The following is a 16,346-nucleotide window of genomic DNA, read 5'->3' on the forward strand; positions in this document are numbered from 1 at the left end:
TATACATAATAAAATAAAAATAGTATAAATAATTAAATAATAAATACATAATAAAATTAAAATAAAATAAAATTTCCCTCATGATAATAATAATAATGATTAATGATTATTATAATAATAATAAACACCTGAGGAAAAGATAGCCTTTCCCTCATGATAATAATAATAAATAAAATAAACAATAAAATAAATACATATAAAATAAATAATATAACAAATAATAGAATAAATAAATGCATAATAAAATAAATAATAAAATAAAATTAATATAACAAACATAAATAATAAAATAAATACATATAAAATAAATAATAAAAAATAAATAATATTACAAATAATAGAATAAATGAATACATAATAAAAATATAAATAATATAAATAAAATAATAAAATCATAATAAAATGGGGGGCTGCTCGGATGTGATGAAGAGCAGGAGGAAGCGGAAGTGACGCCACAGCCCCGTCCCCGTCGCGCGTCACGCAGCGCCTTTCGGTGACGTCACGCTTAAGTTCAAAACGGAGACCCGCCGGGCGAGAGGGAGTACTTCCGGTTCTCCTCCGACGTAACCCGGAAGCGTTTCCTTCCCTCAGTGTTGCAAGCTGGAAGATGGCGGCGGAGGAGCCTCAACAGCAGCCGGAGCCCCTCGGCGGAGACACGGACGGTAATCGGGGAGCGCTGGGCCCGGAGGCGGAGGAGGAGGGAGGCCGGCCTGGAGCCTCCTTCAGCGGCCCCTTCCCAGGAGGGAGAGCCCCGGCCTTCGCGGAGGAGCCCCTCTCCTTCCTTCCTTCCTTCTTTCCTTCCCCTTTGGGCCCCTGCCCTGCGCCCCTCGCCTGCGGTAGGCCTCGCGGTTGCCATGGCGATGGCGCCTCCAAGTCGCCCCAGGCCCCGCCCCTTGGTCTCCATGGCAACGGAGGAGGGGAGGGCCCAGGCCTCCCTCCCGTTTCCATGGAAACCCCCTTTACTTCCCTCAATCACAGTAATCAGTGGTAATAAGAACAATTATAACAATAATAATTAACCCCTGAGGAAAAGAGAATGTTTCCCTCATAATAATAACATTATTGTTGACATGGAAGGGTCCCTTAAATCATAATAAGACCCTCCAGTCCTCACTGCAGAAATAATGCAGTTTGATGCCGCTTTAGCTTATGGCTCAGTGCTAGGGAACCCTGGGAGCTGTAGTTTTGTGAGACCTGGAGCCTTCTCTGTCAGAGAGAGCTCTGGGGCCACAGCAAACTACAATTCCCAGCAGTCCCTAGCACTGAACCCTAATTTAAAGCAGCATCAAACTGGATTATTCCTGCAGTGCGGATGGGCCTTGGAGGGCTTGCTGTTTGTCGCTGTGCGCCTGCAAGTCATTTTTGGCTCATGGCGGCCTTTGGTTGTGGTTTTTATGTGCCTTCAAGTCACTAGTTCCGACTTAAGGCTACCTTGAGGCAAACCTATCCTGGGGTTCTTTTGGCAAAGCTTGTTCAGAGAGGGTTGCCATTGCCATCCTCTGAGGCTGAGAGAGTGTGACTTGCCCACAGTCACCCATTGGGTTTCATGGCTGAGCTGGGATTCCAACCCTGGGCTCCAGAGCCATAGTCAAATCACCCAAACTATGACACCACTTTGGCTCCCCACCAAAGCCCCACATCTGAAGAAAAGCAAGTGTTTCTCCAGTAATAACAACAACAACAACAACAACAGGTTTCTTAGGTAACACACTCATCCCTCCATGTCTGTGGGTTTGATTATTCACAGATTTGATTAATATCTTCTCTCTAGGAATATCTATGTCCTCCAGGGCAACTCTATGGTCAACTTGAACTAAACATTGCCCTGAAAGACCTAGCGATTCCTGGAGAGGATACTCTACTAGGCCTTTGTAGCTCCTTCAGTGCAACTCTATGGTCAGTGTCTGTCAGACATTGACCACAGAGTTTCCCTGGAGGACCTAGAGATTCCTAGAGAGACGTCCTCTCAGGTAAAAACGTGGTGATTGTGTTATTTGTGGGTTTCCCATATTCTCGGGGGCCTTGTGGGCCAAACTCCAGTGAATACGGAGGGACAAGTGTAGTAATAAACCCACAGTCCTCAGAGGCCAGCCCCGTTCCATGGGGAGCCTGTTTTCTGTGGCTGTGGGCCTCCAGGGCATTCGTGACTTATGTTGACCCGTTGTTGTTGTTGTTGTGTGCATTCAAGTCATTTCTGACTTATAGCTACCCTCAAGGCGGTGAACCTATGATGGGGTTTTCTTGGCAAGATTCGTTCAGAGGAGGTTTGCCGTTGCCTTCCCCTGAGGCTGAGAGAGTGTGACTTCTTGCCTAGAGTCGCCCAATGGGTTTCCAAGGCCAAGCAGGGCATCGAACGCTGGTCTTCAGAGTCAGAGTCCAACGCTCAAACCATCTTTTCTTTCTGGCTTGTACAGGCCTTAACTTGGTCCCCCTCCGTGGCCCCAAACACACTGCAGAAACAATCCAGTTTGAGGCCACTCTAACTCCCCTGGACCAGTGCTAGGGAATTCTGGGAGCTGTAGTTTATTGTGGCACCAGAGCTTTCTGACCAAGAAAGCTAAATGTCCCACGAAACTACCGTTTCCAGAACTCTCTAGCATTGAGCCGAGGCAGTCAAAGCAGTCTCAAACTGCATTGTATCTGGAGCGTGTTTTGGACCTTAGTGGATGTATGTACAGTAATCCTATTGACAATTGGAAGTATAAATGGCGATTAACCCGTGAAAATAATAATAATAATAATAAATTTTATTTATATACCGCCCTTCTAAATAACCAGGGCGGTGTACAACATTATAAAATACATACATATACAATACATTAAAAACAGATACATTAAAACATTCTAGCCAGCATGCCACTGCGGAGGGGGGGGGGAGGCTAAGTGGGGCCTGTATCAGGGAATGCTGATTTAAACAAGAAGGTCTTCAGCCCCTTTTTGAATTGGGTCAGGGAGGTGGCCGAGCGGAGCTCAATGGGCAGAGAATTCCAGAGGGTCGGGGCCGAGATGGTAAAAGTCCTTCTTGATGTGGAGGCTAGTCTGGCTCCTGGGACCCTCAATAGGTGCTGCCCAGATGTTCTGAGTGTGCGGGGCGGATTGTATGGGGAGAGGCGGTCCTCAAGGTATCCTGGGCCCAAGCCATTTAGGGCTTTATAGGTGATAACCAACACCTTGTATTGCGCCCGGAAGCAAATAAGCAGCCAGTGCAAATCTTTCAGCACTGGTGTTATGTGGCTGGCTCTGGGTATGCCAGTAACCAACCTGGCTGCCATATTCTGCACTAATTGTAGCTTCCAGGTATGGTACAAGGGTTGCCCCATGTAGAGCGCATTGCAGAAGTCCAAACGAGAGGTTACCAGAGCATGTACTACCGTTTCAAGGTCCCTCCAGTCCAGGTAGGGACGCAGCTGGCGAATCAGCCGAAGCTGATAACAGGTGCTCCTGACCGTCGCATCCACCTGAGATGTAAGGTGGAGCGACGAGTCAAGGAGCACCCCCAAACTGCGTACCGAGTCCTTCACAGGAAGCGTGATCCCGTTCAGGACAGTTCCGCCACAGTTGCGCCAATGGATTCTCACAAGACGATGTGTTCAAAGTGCTGTTATCCCGGGAATAACCTGTGATAATGGTGCAATTGCGCTAATGCCAGACGTTGGCCATAGAGTTGTGCTGGAGAACGTAGAAGTTCCTAGAGGAAAGCCTTCTCTAGGCATTTGTGGGTCCTCCAGCATGGCTCTATGGTCAATGTCTGGCAAATGTTGACCGTGGGGGTCTTTGACCCCGACCCCTGGTAATGTGGAGGCACCACTGGAGTTGGTTATTTCCCCCATTGCTATCTTGGCTCACCCTTTGGAAGTTGCGATGCCAACTCCTGACCTAGTTTGCGCCACAGGAGACATTGTTTCTCCCTTGTTTCTTAATTGGGTTTTGCACGTCGCTCCTGTCCTTTGATGACACTTAGAAAGCATCTTTCAGCCAAGAACTTTGTTGTTGGCTGGTCTAGTTCTGAGGGGGAAATCCTGGTGGAGCGCGTCCAGCATTGCCACCTTTCCTTTGCCCAGAAGTGCCAAAGCAGGAGAGTTGCAGCCTGCAACCCTCACTGCAGAAGAAGCAGCCGCAGTTGTCTCTCTCTCTCTCTGTGTGTGTGTGTGTGTGTGTCATTGCGGTAGCATCCCAGCAGGCTGGGAGTCAGGGCACCTTTTTGCTTGCGATGATGTATGATATGGAACAGCCCCAGTTCGGGTGTTTCAATTTTCTGCAGCATTGGCAGCGGCCGCCAGCAGAGGATGCCGGAGGAAGCCTGTGAGGACCTGGCCAGGCTGCAAAAGCAGAGACACTTCCACGCAGGCTGCTTTTTGTGGGGGCAGAGGGGGGCGTCTTCGGCCTCTGCAGCAGGAGGATCTGGGTGTTGCAAATGGATACCCCCCTGGTGCCTGACCATCGCAAAGGGGCATCGGCCGCGTCGGCGGTGTCCCTTCTTGCAAAAGCATTGTACCCGGCGCAGCTTGTCATGCTAATAAGGCAGGGCTGGGCCGCTTGTTCCGCGCTGGGGGCTCAGTGTCGCCCTGGAGGCTGCAGGCCCAGGAGCTGCGGCAGAGGTGCGACTCCTGGCATGTCCCTGAAAAGAGGGTTGGTTTATTATGCGCATGGCCGAAAGCGAGAGTTATGGATGGACTGTGTTCTGATTTTAATGCGTTTGTATTGATTGCTTTAATCTGCGGTTCTGAAATATTGCCAGTTAAAGCGTGGATCTTCATGGTTGGAAAGCGCTGTGTCTGATGGGGAAAGAGCTGTGCAATGGAGCATAAGTGGACGACTCCGAGATTTTTCTTGCATACCGCTCCCATCATCCCTAGCTAGCACACTCAGTGGTGGTGGGCTATGGAATTTATAGTCCAAAACCTCTGGGAGGAGTCACAGTTACTCACTTGTGCATTAGAGCATTGCACTAGTGAGATCCTGGTTCGAATCTGCACCGATCCATGGAGCTCATGGGGTGAACTTGGGTCTAGTACCTCACTTTCTCAGCCTGACATACCCCAGAGAATATTTAAGGGGGTGAGCAAGGCAATATCCCACCTTGAGATATCCCACCTTCTCATCAGATAGAGATACAAATAAAGGTTATTAAATAAATTGTGAATGCCCTACAGATTTCAAACATCAATTCTGAAGGCTCCCAAAGGGTTTTGGCCTCTCTTCCCGTTACCTTGCTGCCTTGTTTCTGATCCTTTGACCTCGTGGTTGTTTTAGGTTCTGTAGATTAAGAATCTTTCTTTTCCCTTGAGCATTTCCTTTTATATAAAACAGAAAACCCTTCCTTCAATGAGAGACCAAGCCAGAGTGAAGGGACCTTTCTCAACAGTGTTGTTCTCTTCTCTTGCAGGAGTGAATTGCTTGGCCTACGATGAAGCCATAATGGCTCAGCAGGATAGAATTCAGCAAGAGGTGAGCACTCAGAAAGAGATGCCTTGTCCCGGCCTTGTGATCTGGTGCGTGATAATGCAAGAAGACACCCGAATTGTACTATATTATTCCAATCTGTTTACTGTCCCGCCTAAAGATGCAGCTGTAGCGTTCAAATGACCCAGGTTTCACTGTGTTCTCTCTGTTGTCCTGCCCTAGAATATTTGGGTAGGGGAACTATCACTTTATGGTGATAGTTAAATTATCCTGAAATAAGGGGTTGAGAAACCTTGGATTTTTGTCGCATGACTGGTGGCTGAACGCATGGGCTTGACTCCTTTGGAGCAGTGTTGCATATGAGGGGATTCCTCCAGGCCTGATTGTGAGGATAGACCTGATATTATTCCTTTCTGCAGTCCAAGCAGGATGAATAACTCCATTAAACATAAAGGGTTGATCTTAAAAGAAGGATTTAACTTGTGTTTACAAACTGTTTCATCCATACCTCTCATCTCAGAGAGCATCTTGAAGATGGGACAGACTCATCTTACCTCTTTTTCTGCCAGAGTCGCAAACTTGGTAGATGAAGGGAATGCTGTGGATGTAGCATATCTTCATTTTAGAAAGTCTTTTGACATTGAGTCCCATGAGGTCCTTGCAAAAAAGCTAGTGAAATCTGGCCTAGACCATGCGATTGTAATTACCCAACAATGGTCCAATACTGCAAAATCATCCTGTTTGAGTCCACTTTAACTTCTGAGGGACGCTGTAAGTCTGAAGCAACTTGAAGGCACACGACGACAAAATGTCGGCTGTGTGAGTCCCCCAGGAGACTTTGGGGAGCACACACCCCACTGGACCCCCCATGCAAAAGTTTCATCGCAGTGCTGTGTGAGCCGCCAGATCTAACTGGGACTGTATCTCCCATCAGCCACTCCAGTGGGGAGGGATGATAGGAGTAGCAGTTCAGCAGCATCTGCCAGACCAATGGTTCTTCCCCCTTGGAGTCCCATAGACTGCAGCAGAGGTGGGTGCGTGACTCTCTAGTTGGACTTGTTGGACTCTATTTCTCATCATTCTCACCCAATACAGTTAGTGGGGGATGATGGACATAGCAGTTCAACAATACCTGGCAGACTAGTGGTTCTTTTGTAGAGACTATAGGTGGCCAAATGCAACCTAGACCCACACTTGGGGTCCTATAGACTACAGTTCAGGGTGTTGTATGGCTCCTTAGATAGACTTGTCGACTCTAATTCCCATCATTCTCACCCAACAGTCAATGGGAGGGCTGATGGGTATAGAAATTCAGCCACACCTGGCAGACCAATGGTTCTTCTCCCTTGGGACAGACTATAAGGGAGTGATATGATAGCCCTGTTTAAATACTTGAAGGGATGTCATATTGAAGAGGGAACAAGCTTGTTTTCTGCTGCTCCAGAGACTAGGACCCAGAGCAATGAATGCAAGCTACAAGAAAAAAGATTCCAGCTCAACATTAGGAGGAACTTCCTGAGAGTAAGGACTGTTTGACAGTGGAACAAACTCCCTCAGAGTGCAGTGGAGTCTCCCTCCTTGGAGGTCTTTAAGCAGAGGCTGGATGGCCATCTGTCGGGGATGATTTGATCGAGAGTTCCAGCATGGCAGAATGGGGTTGGACTGGATGGCCCTTGCGGTCTCCTTCAACTCTGATTCCCTGGCTCAATGCTAGGGAATTCTGGGAACTGTAGTTTTCTGAGACATTTAGCCTTCTCTGCTAAGAGAGCTCTGGTGCCAGAGTAAACTACAATTCCCAGGTTTCCCTAGCACTGTGCTAGGACAGTTAAAACGATCTCCAACTGGAATATTTCTGCAGTATATTTTGGACCAGTGACCTTATCCTGGAGAGAAGTGACCAATGGGGTGCCACAGGGTTCTGTGCTTGGCCCAGTGCTATTCAAGATCTTTATCAGTGACTTGGATGAAGGAATAGGGGGCATCCTTATCAATTTTTCAGATGACACTGACTTAGGCCACTAATACCCCAGAAGACAGGATCAGAATTCAAATTGACCCTTAGAACTAACAAAATGAATTTAACAGGGAGAAATGTAGGATGCTACACTTGGGCAGTAAAAACGAAATGCACTGATACAGGATGGATGATACCTGACTTGATGGCAGTACATGCGTAAGGGATCTAGGAATCTTAGTGGACCACAGGCTGAACATGAATCAGCAATGTGACGTGGCAGCCAAGAATGCCAATGCACTTCTAGGCTGCATCAGTAGGAATATAGTGTCTAGATCAAGGGAAGTAATAGTGCCACTCTATTCTGCTTTGGTCAGACATCACCTGGAAAACTGCCCAGTTCTGGGCGCCACAATTCAAAAAGGACATTGAGAAGCTGGAGTGTGTCCAGAGGAGGGCATGCAAAATATTAAAAGGTCTGGAAAACATGCCATATGAGGACCAGCATAGGGAGCTGGATATGTTTAGCCTGGAGAGAGAATGTTAAGGGGTGATAGGATAGCCATGCTTACTTATTTGAAAGGACGTCATATGGAAGGAGGAGCAAGCTTGTTTTCTGATGCTCTGGAGATTAGGACATAGCATGCTGGATTAAACCTTAAGAGATTCCACGTAAATATTAGGAAGAACTTCCTGAGGATAAAAGCTGTTCAATGATGGAATATGTTGCCTTGGAAAGTGGTGGTGCTTCCTTCTTTGTGGGTTTTTAAACAGAGGCTGGATAGTTGTCTGTCAGGAGTGCTTTGATTGTGTATTCCTGCATGGCAAGAGGTTGGACTACATGGCCCTTGAGGTATCTCCCAGATTTGCAGAGGGCACCAAATTAGGAGGAGTAGCTAATAGCTTAGAGGACAGAAACCGGAATCAAAATGGCCTTGCTAGATTGGAGAGCTGGGCCAAAACTAACAAAAATGTGTTACTACTGAGATACAGTATATGTAAGGTACTACGTCTAGACAAAACAAATGAAATGCATAAATATAGGAATGAGGAAAACTACAGTCAAGGAAGCCACAGGCCTTAGTTGCAAGACCTCAGCAGGGCTGTTAATAATAGGATTTCTTGGAGGTTTCTGTGCACCGTGAATTCAATTCATCATTTGATGTTGTACTTCTCACTCGATAAGCATATTTTAAGTGCACTAGCTCTAAGATGTCAATCATTTCTTGAAATTACTAGTTTTATAATGTCTCATTATAAAATATCGTCTCATCCTCTCCTCTGACTTGGATGAAAGCCATAATAACTGCATGCAAATAGATCATTGCTGAGAGTCACAGAGGAAGAGAGAAATTCAACACTGCTCTCCCAATGCTGGGCAGGGAGAGTGAGGCGGATGCTCCTTTCCTCTTCTCCGAATCTCACCTCCTGGCACATTTCTTTGCAGATTGCTGTCCAGAATCCATTAGTCTCTGAGAGGATGGAATTGTCGGTCCTGTACAAAGAATACGCTGACGATGACCATGTCTATCAGCAGAAGATCAAGGTAAACTTTATGAGTAGTTGCAATGAACAACTGAAACAATGAAGGGATTACACCTGTCTTTCCCCGAACCTGGATTCCCATGATGTGCTGGACTGCAACTGCTATCATTCCCAATCACCGTGACTCTGTTGGATGGAGGTGATGGGGAACGCTGAATTAGGGTACCTTTCCAGTGAGGAAAGGCTATGTTGCTTCCCAGAGATTGGGAAGCAACATAGTCCCCCTGTAAGGTCTCAGGAGATACTCCTTTCCACCTCTGAATTTACAACATTGCAATAAACTGTTCAAAACATCCTCCAAGCTTCTGGTTCACTTCCTCATTGGAAAAAGGCTGTTACTAGAGCCCAAGAAACCAGGAGGGTGGGTTCCAAAAAGCAAGATTGTGACCTGCACTCCTAGTGCATAGAAAAAGTGGGGGTCCCTTAAAAATGTCCCTGGGGGCTACATGTGGCCCTTGGGCTGCACTTTCCCTGTCTCTGTGGTAAAAGACGTTATGTTTGTTAGCAACCTGAAAAGTTTCAGGTGGGCGAAGGCGCCTGGGGGAAGACTGGGGGCTGAGAAAAGGTTTATAAATGATGTATGGTGTGGTGAATGTGGAGAGAGAGGCTTTTCTTCCTCTCCCATAGTGCTATGATTCAGATTTGCCCAGTGCACAGACAGGGCAGTGATTTAGGGCCAGACAAAAGAACAATTGTTTTTCCTTGCACAAAGCATAATGGATTCACAGAATTTGTTGCTTTGTGATGTTGTCGTGGCCCTGGGCTTCTGTGGTTTTTTTTTGTTTTTCTACAAAAGGATTGTAGAGCATCATGGATCAGGTCTTAACACAGACCCATCACCAAGAAGGTGAAATGCGAGGTTGGCAGTTGTGTGGCCTGGCACAACTCCCATTATGTTTCACCATTGGTTATGCTGGTTAGCGTTGATAGGAGGAGGACCAGTACTAACATCAGGAGGCCCACAAGTTACACCAAAGTCCCTGAATCTGGAAGTTCCAGTTATCCTGGGGTGGGTAACATGTGTAACCAAAAAGCAGAAAATGAAGACACTGACTCTCCCCAGCTCTGTCTTAAGCCAATTCAATGTCTTCATCTTCTGCTTTTTGGTTTCCTGGAAGTGTCAAGTTTACCACTGTCGGAAGCACAATTGGACAGGGTGAACTTTGGTCTAACCCAGCATTGCTCTTCTGCTGTTTTGAAGATGGGATGGATGAACCAAAAACGCTTCTTCAAGTTTCTTATACCATTGCTGCTGATTGTCCAGCAACCATCATCTTTAGGATGTGTGTCTGAATTTTTCTAGATCTTCCAGAAGGAATTTCATAGATGGATTGCATGATATGAAATGTACTTGGGTCTGTTGGGCAGTACTTGCCATGCCAGCATAGGAAGGCATAGTTTCCCATTTTTAGTGATAAGCTGCCAAACTGGCTGGGTACTCACACAGTTCCTCTGTTCTGCTTATTTTCCCTTTGCGTAGGATCTTCTAAAGAAGTATTCATACATGCGGAAGACAAGGCCAGATGGCAACTGTTTCTATCGGGCCTTTGGCTTTTCCCACCTTGAGGCTCTTCTGGAGGATGGGAAGGAGCTGCAGCGGTACGACAAAGCAGGGAACACAGAGTGATCCCACTTGCCCAATAGTTTGGGGGTGTAGGGTGTTGTATTCAAAACACAGGTGGCAGTCTTTCAGACTTTTACTGAAGTTTGGGCCCTTTGTGTTTGAAGCAGAATAATGCCTGGTGTGGGTTTGTGTTTGCTTTCTTTTATTGCTCACAGCTTCAAAGAAGTGGCTGCCAAAAGCAAGGAAGTGTTGGTTTCACAAGGCTTCACGGAATTCACCATTGAGGACTTCCACAACACGGTAAGGCCTGCTCCCATTCGGATGGCATCTAAGGACAGCCTTCTCCAATCCAGCACTCTCCCAGAAGCTGGGCATAATGGGATCTGTAGTCTAAAACATATCTGACATGCTCCAGTTTGGGGAAGGTTAAGAGGGTTAAGGAATAAAAGCAATTTAAAACTTAGTACGTTTGGTTTAAGTATCATTGCCTGGAATCTTCTTGCTTTATAAAGGGCAATATATCAATACTTTACCTTAGCAACTAATGAATACTCATGAGGAACCAAAGATTGCATGCTGATATGATGCAGAGGATTTTTGAACTATTCCCTTTGTAAGGGATGCAGTTTTGGAAACAAATCACTTTCCCATATCAGTTGCTGTATGCCTAGATTTCATCTTTGCTGTTGTTCAGTATACATGTGCTCTCTGCAGTGCGCAATCCCTTTCAAGCAAGCACACATACCTAGCACTTTTGAATATTGCGTTTACTATACCATAGTATACATTGCACTGAAAAAGAAAGGGAGAACAGTGTATGTGTAAGGTGCTCCAATTTCTTAACTATGGTTAAGAGATTGGGAAACATTATGTGTGTGCTGCACATTAGCTTTGCTGTGTAAGGTGAGAGGAATTGCACTCTGACAACAATGGGAGGACTGTAACTTATATGCCCTTGGCTCTTAGCCATAGCAAATGAATGTAAGAGAGCAGTAGCAAAGATGACCTCCTAAATGGCAAGGTGGGATCCACTGAATTCTTCCAGCCATGAAATTGTGTCTGGGGTATCACACTGTATGTTTATTTACCAATGAATAGTCTGGAGGAGATGCAGGAAGAAACCCTGATCCCTTTTTAGGAACTCTGAGTTACCTGGTGAAATTGGCAGCAGATTCAGGATAGTGAGCCAGGGTGAAATAGTGGTTTGAGTGTTGGACTACAGCTCTGGAGGCCTTGGACATGTCATGTTCTCTCAGCCTCAAAGGATGGCAAGGACAAAGCCCCTCTGAAGAAATGCTGCCATCGCTGTATGTCAGAAACATTAAGATTCTGGATATACTGGTGAGAAGACAGCAGCCCTCTCCTAATTCTGTCAAATGCCCTGCATGCAGAGGTAGTTGTTTTTATGTGCTTTCAAGCCATTTCGGATTTATGGCAACCTATCATTGGGTTTTCTTAGCAAGATTTGGTCAGAGGAGGTTTGCCATTGGCTTCCCCTGAGGCTGAGAGCCTGTGACTTGCCTAAAGTGACCCAGTGGGTTTCATGGCCAAGTGGGAAATTGAACCCTGGTCTTCAGAGTCATAGTCCAACATTCAAACCACTACTGCGCTGCATTGGCTCTCGACTTCCCATGAATCGGGAGGCTCCATGCACTGTTCCTGACCAATAGCCACCATTTAACTTCCATGAGTTTACCTGCTATTTAATATTGGTGCAACATAAGTACATTTGGAGGAAATTTGTTTGCCATAGATCACATGGATCATAGCTCATAGTAGGTTATTCATACAGCTGACTACAGGCTCCCCCTTTGAGTTAATCCCTATTTCTTTTAATCCATTTAGTTCATGGATCTCATAGAACAAGTGGAGAAGCAGATCACAGTTTCGGAGCTGCTGGCTTCCTTCAATGACCAGAGCACCTCGGATTATCTGGTTGTCTACCTGCGGCTGCTCACCTCTGGCTACCTGCAGCGCGAGAACAAGTTTTTTGAGCAGTTCATAGAAGGAGGACGCAGCATAAAGGAATTTTGCCAGCAGGTAAGGAGCATGCCTTTATGTGGGGAGAGAAATCTGTGATTAGGAAAGGTGGTGCATAGAGAGAGCGGCTGGCAGATGCTCATGGTCCCAATGCTTGTTTGAAGTGGTCTTTTTGATTAGGACAAACTGTTCAAGATTGTACTATGTTGCCTGGGAGTGTAGTGGAGTCTCCTCCTTCAGAGGTTTTTGGATAGCTATTTGTTGGGAGTGCTTTAATTGTATTCCTACATGGCAAGGAATTGGATTGGATCGCCCTTGTGGTCGCTTCCAAATATGTGTTTCTGTATTTCCTATGATTTAAACTCCACTTCCAGTTGCAACTACAAGTCTTGCATACTTACAGTATCTATATGAAATTATAATTGTCAAGGGAAGGCCCCCAGTATCCTCATTTGATTCGACTGTTACACAATTGTTATTCAACTGTTATAAGGGAAAGAGGGAAAGAGAGAGATTCCGAAAGACTAATTAGAATTCAAATAAAGAAAAACGTGAGACATAGAGACACGGACATAGAGCGTTGGGAATACTTTTACAAAAGGAAAAAGTGGAGAAAGATACTGGGAAAGGAATATAGACACTTGAATCATGTGTGCTGGATAAGCTGCAGCCACGGGGCAAAAACAACTTAGGCTTTTAGCAGCTTTAAAAAAGTTTGGAGTTATAATTCCATATAGAATTATGCAGACATAGATGCCACAAGGAAGTGGAGTTTAAATCATAGAAAACACTGTATGCAATATGTATGATTTTTTATAAAAACATTTCAGCTTTCCTTTTTTTAAGATAGAGAAGTGGCATAGAGAAGGGTAGGAAAATGCAGGCAGTGACCCTTAAAAGAACGCTAGGCAAGACTTACTGGTGCTGAAGCTTTTGCCTTTTCTCCTTTATGAATCGTGGGAAATGTTTGGTCATATGGATGAATAGACAGTTCACTTCTGTTCTGCAACTGGAAGTCCTGCCCAAAACTTTTCTCTTCAGCAGCAATTGTACAAGTTTGGCCCCATAACTGGCCATCTAGACCCAGGTGCTCTTCTCTTTGGGTAGGGAATACTACTTTGCTATCTTCTGTGGGGAGAAAAGTCTGTCTGAACCTGCAGACAGCTGTGAGCTAGAGAACTGAAGGGTTTTTTCTCTGTATAAGGCAGCTTCTCACGTTCCTTTGGAAAAGCTTGGAAATGTACACCTACAGGCTACATTTTCAGGACCCCTCCTCATGTCACACCAAAAAATAACTGGTGTTGAGATGAGTATAGATGGTGCTGCCTTCTACAAATAAACTCTCTTTCACCATCCTCTTAATAAAAATTGTATAGCTATAACAATAGATTGGCAAAGGATTGGAATTGGTGGTCCCTTCCAGCTCTAAGTTTCCGGATTTAAGCACAGCTTTATTTCTGCCTTTGTCAAGGAAAAGACCCCAGTGTCCTCATGGGTAGATATGATAGATCTGTGCAGATCTTTGCATTTGTGAGATCACTGTGACAGGTACAGAGCCAGCTACCTGGAGGTCATAGATAACAACCTGAGAAGTTCCATTTTAACTCTTCCTTATTTAAAAACGGTTAGCTGCCTAGTGCAGGGACAGGCTTCTGTGAGGGCCCTGCGTCTTGTCCCTGTGGTGGCTTCTGCTGGGAAAGGTAACCCTGTCTTTGCCTCTCTCCTCTTTTTCCAGGAGGTGGAGCCCATGTGCAAGGAGAGCGACCACATCCATATCATTGCGCTGGCCCAGGCCCTCAACGTCTCCATCCTGGTAGAGTACATGGACCGGGGCGAGGGTGGCACCACCAATCCCCACATCTTCCCTGAGGGCTCTGAGCCTAAAGTGTATCTACTGTACAGACCGGGACACTACGACATCCTGTATAAATAGGGGTTGGGACAGCCTGGCTAGGGAGCCATGCCCCCTCTTCTCGCGCGCGTTCTGTCTCATCGCCCACATTTCCCCGTCCACCTGCCGGGCAGCGTCGTCTGTGGTTGTAAATGGTGATCGCTCTTGCTGACATCTCACTCACTTGGTTTGTTATTATATTTTTTTCTCCTTTTGTTGTTACACTTACACACTTCCGTGTTTTATTAAAGGGGATGCCGGTGAAACCAACCGTGTTATTTGTAGGCTGTCTTTGCTGCTTATTGTAGGACAGACTTACCCTTTCCCTCTCTCCTGGGAATTGAGGCATGCGCTCCCTTGGTATAAAACCTCCACCTGCACAAGCAATGCTCTTTTCAGATTCATTGCACAGTGTTAGTGTACCATTGGCAAGCAGCCCATTTCAGCCCCAAAGAGGCAAGATTGGTCGCCCTCAGGCATAAAGAAAATGCTTTTGGTAATACGCAGGCAGCATCTGTCTATCCAGGAAGGTTCCAGCCATCCAGGATCAGTTCTCTAATCCTTTGCTGAAGGTCAGTCTTCCATCTGTTTCACTGTAAAGTTGGTCCTCTTCCCTTCTTCTCACCATCTAAATCTTTGCATTTTTAAAAAAATAAAAATACTTGCACTCTGCAACAGTTTTCCAGAGTTAGACTGAATTGTCAGGCACCTTTCTGGCCAGCATTTGGGTTTCTTTGGCATGTAACCATGCTCCGTGATTTGGAGGGACAGACTGACTGATAGCGGTCCAGAGGTTTGTGTTGCAGTTCTGGAGGACTGCGCTGCAGTGGCACCACAACAGTGAGGACCGGAGGAATCCTTCCGTACCTCGCTGTTGCGGCACCATCGCAGCATGGCCTTCGCTGTCAGTCAGTCTGTCTCTCTGGACTTTGCTGTGGTGCTAATAATAATAACTAAGTGTCTTAGTCATGCTATGTGGTTACCCCCCACCTTAGGTTCTCCCACTCCAAATACTGTGTTCTCCTAGCATTTCCTGCAAAGGCACCAATGCCAAGGGTGACCACCAATTGCAATGTTTCAGATACCGTGTGTGGTTTTTTTCCTAAGTCCCACCACTTTTAATCAGATGTCACAAACAAGAGTTGTGCTTGCATGTTTTATTCCAGAATACATCCATTTCTGGACGTTGTAGCATCTGTTGTTCTTCCAGTTTTCACTCTGCTGCCTCAGTGTGCCCAAGGTGTTCTCCAGCGCCTTGTTTTGCGCGGGTGGGAGAGCTGGCATGAAATAAGCTCAGAGACGTGAAGGCAGAGGTCCCACATCAGCATCTGGTGGGAAGAGAAAGGCAAATGTCAGAAGCCTTGGGCAGAGGCTGCCTGGCACTCTCAGGATGCCTTCTGACCAAGACTAATACTGGATATAAGATGTGTGGGTTCTTCCTTGTGTGTGCAGAGGGTGGGAATAATGCTGAAAAAGACCATGGTGCAGAAAAGAATGCTTCCAATCCTCAGCAGTGGAAAAGAGGAAGCTGGTTATCTCAAGGAAACAAGCATCAAATCACTTGGAAGCCTTTTGTTAGTGCAGAGGATGGCAGTCCGCTCTCCTTTCCTCTCACCAGCCAACACTAACACTGGGAATATATTTCTCATGCCATCTCAGTGGCATTCAGTAATTCCTGGTTCCTGCTAAGAGCTTGGCAGCTATCTTCCCTAGGGAATTCCTTCAGCTTCCCCTCTCCATTCCTTTTGCTTGTAAGATAATAGCCTGACCACCACCTTCTCATGCTTTGCCTCTGCTTTCTCTACAAAAACATTCTCTCCATAACTAAACTAAAGCGAATCCATACCTCGCTTTCCAGGGCTGCAAATCCTTGCCTCTTCATTCAACCTCATTCTCAAATCCAGTCTGTTCCTGAGTTTGTGGAGAGAATGCAAGAGTCCTGGCTATAGTGTGGTCCAGTCCCCTTTGTCAGCTGGCACAACCTCCTCTTGGTGAAACATACAGTAATG

The 16,346-nt window shown here is 46.0% G+C and overlaps 2 protein-coding genes across 3 annotated transcripts in view; one reads left to right on the forward strand and one right to left on the reverse strand.

Moving 5' to 3' along the window:
* Nucleotides 1–523: 523 nt before the first annotated feature.
* Nucleotides 524–14,607, forward strand: OTUB1 (OTU deubiquitinase, ubiquitin aldehyde binding 1). Its single transcript, XM_042439248.1, has 7 exons — nucleotides 524–662; nucleotides 5,387–5,448; nucleotides 8,805–8,903; nucleotides 10,383–10,501; nucleotides 10,682–10,766; nucleotides 12,312–12,506; nucleotides 14,182–14,607. The coding sequence occupies exons 1-7, from the start codon at nucleotides 608–610 to the stop codon at nucleotides 14,377–14,379; spliced, it is 813 nt and encodes a 270-aa protein (XP_042295182.1). The 5' UTR covers nucleotides 524–607; the 3' UTR covers nucleotides 14,380–14,607.
* An 872-nt stretch (nucleotides 14,608–15,479) lies between these two features.
* Nucleotides 15,480–16,346, reverse strand: part of MACROD1 (mono-ADP ribosylhydrolase 1) — a 326,473-nt gene continuing 325,606 nt past the window's right edge. For both annotated transcript variants that reach the window (XM_042439246.1, XM_042439247.1), the window contains one exon: nucleotides 15,480–15,665. In XM_042439246.1, the coding sequence (XP_042295180.1) occupies nucleotides 15,631–15,665 (35 nt within the window). In that variant the 3' untranslated portion in view covers nucleotides 15,480–15,630. The remainder of the gene's footprint in view (nucleotides 15,666–16,346) is intronic.

This window comes from Sceloporus undulatus, chromosome 9 (assembly GCF_019175285.1).
Source record: "Sceloporus undulatus isolate JIND9_A2432 ecotype Alabama chromosome 9, SceUnd_v1.1, whole genome shotgun sequence".
Lineage (NCBI taxonomy): Eukaryota > Metazoa > Chordata > Lepidosauria > Squamata > Phrynosomatidae > Sceloporus > Sceloporus undulatus.

Bases quoted from the DNA above. Each gene is read 5' to 3' on its own strand.
- OTUB1 (XM_042439248.1), top strand. From the start codon at position 608: ATGGCGGCGGAGGAGCCTCAACAGCAGCCGGAGCCCCTCGGCGGAGAC. The intron at 663-5,386 runs GTAATCGGGGAG...CTTCTCTTGCAG, and splicing joins CCTCGGCGGAGACACGGACG to GAGTGAATTGCTTGGCCTAC. The intron at 10,767-12,311 runs GTAAGGCCTGCT...TAATCCATTTAG, and splicing joins TTGAGGACTTCCACAACACG to TTCATGGATCTCATAGAACA.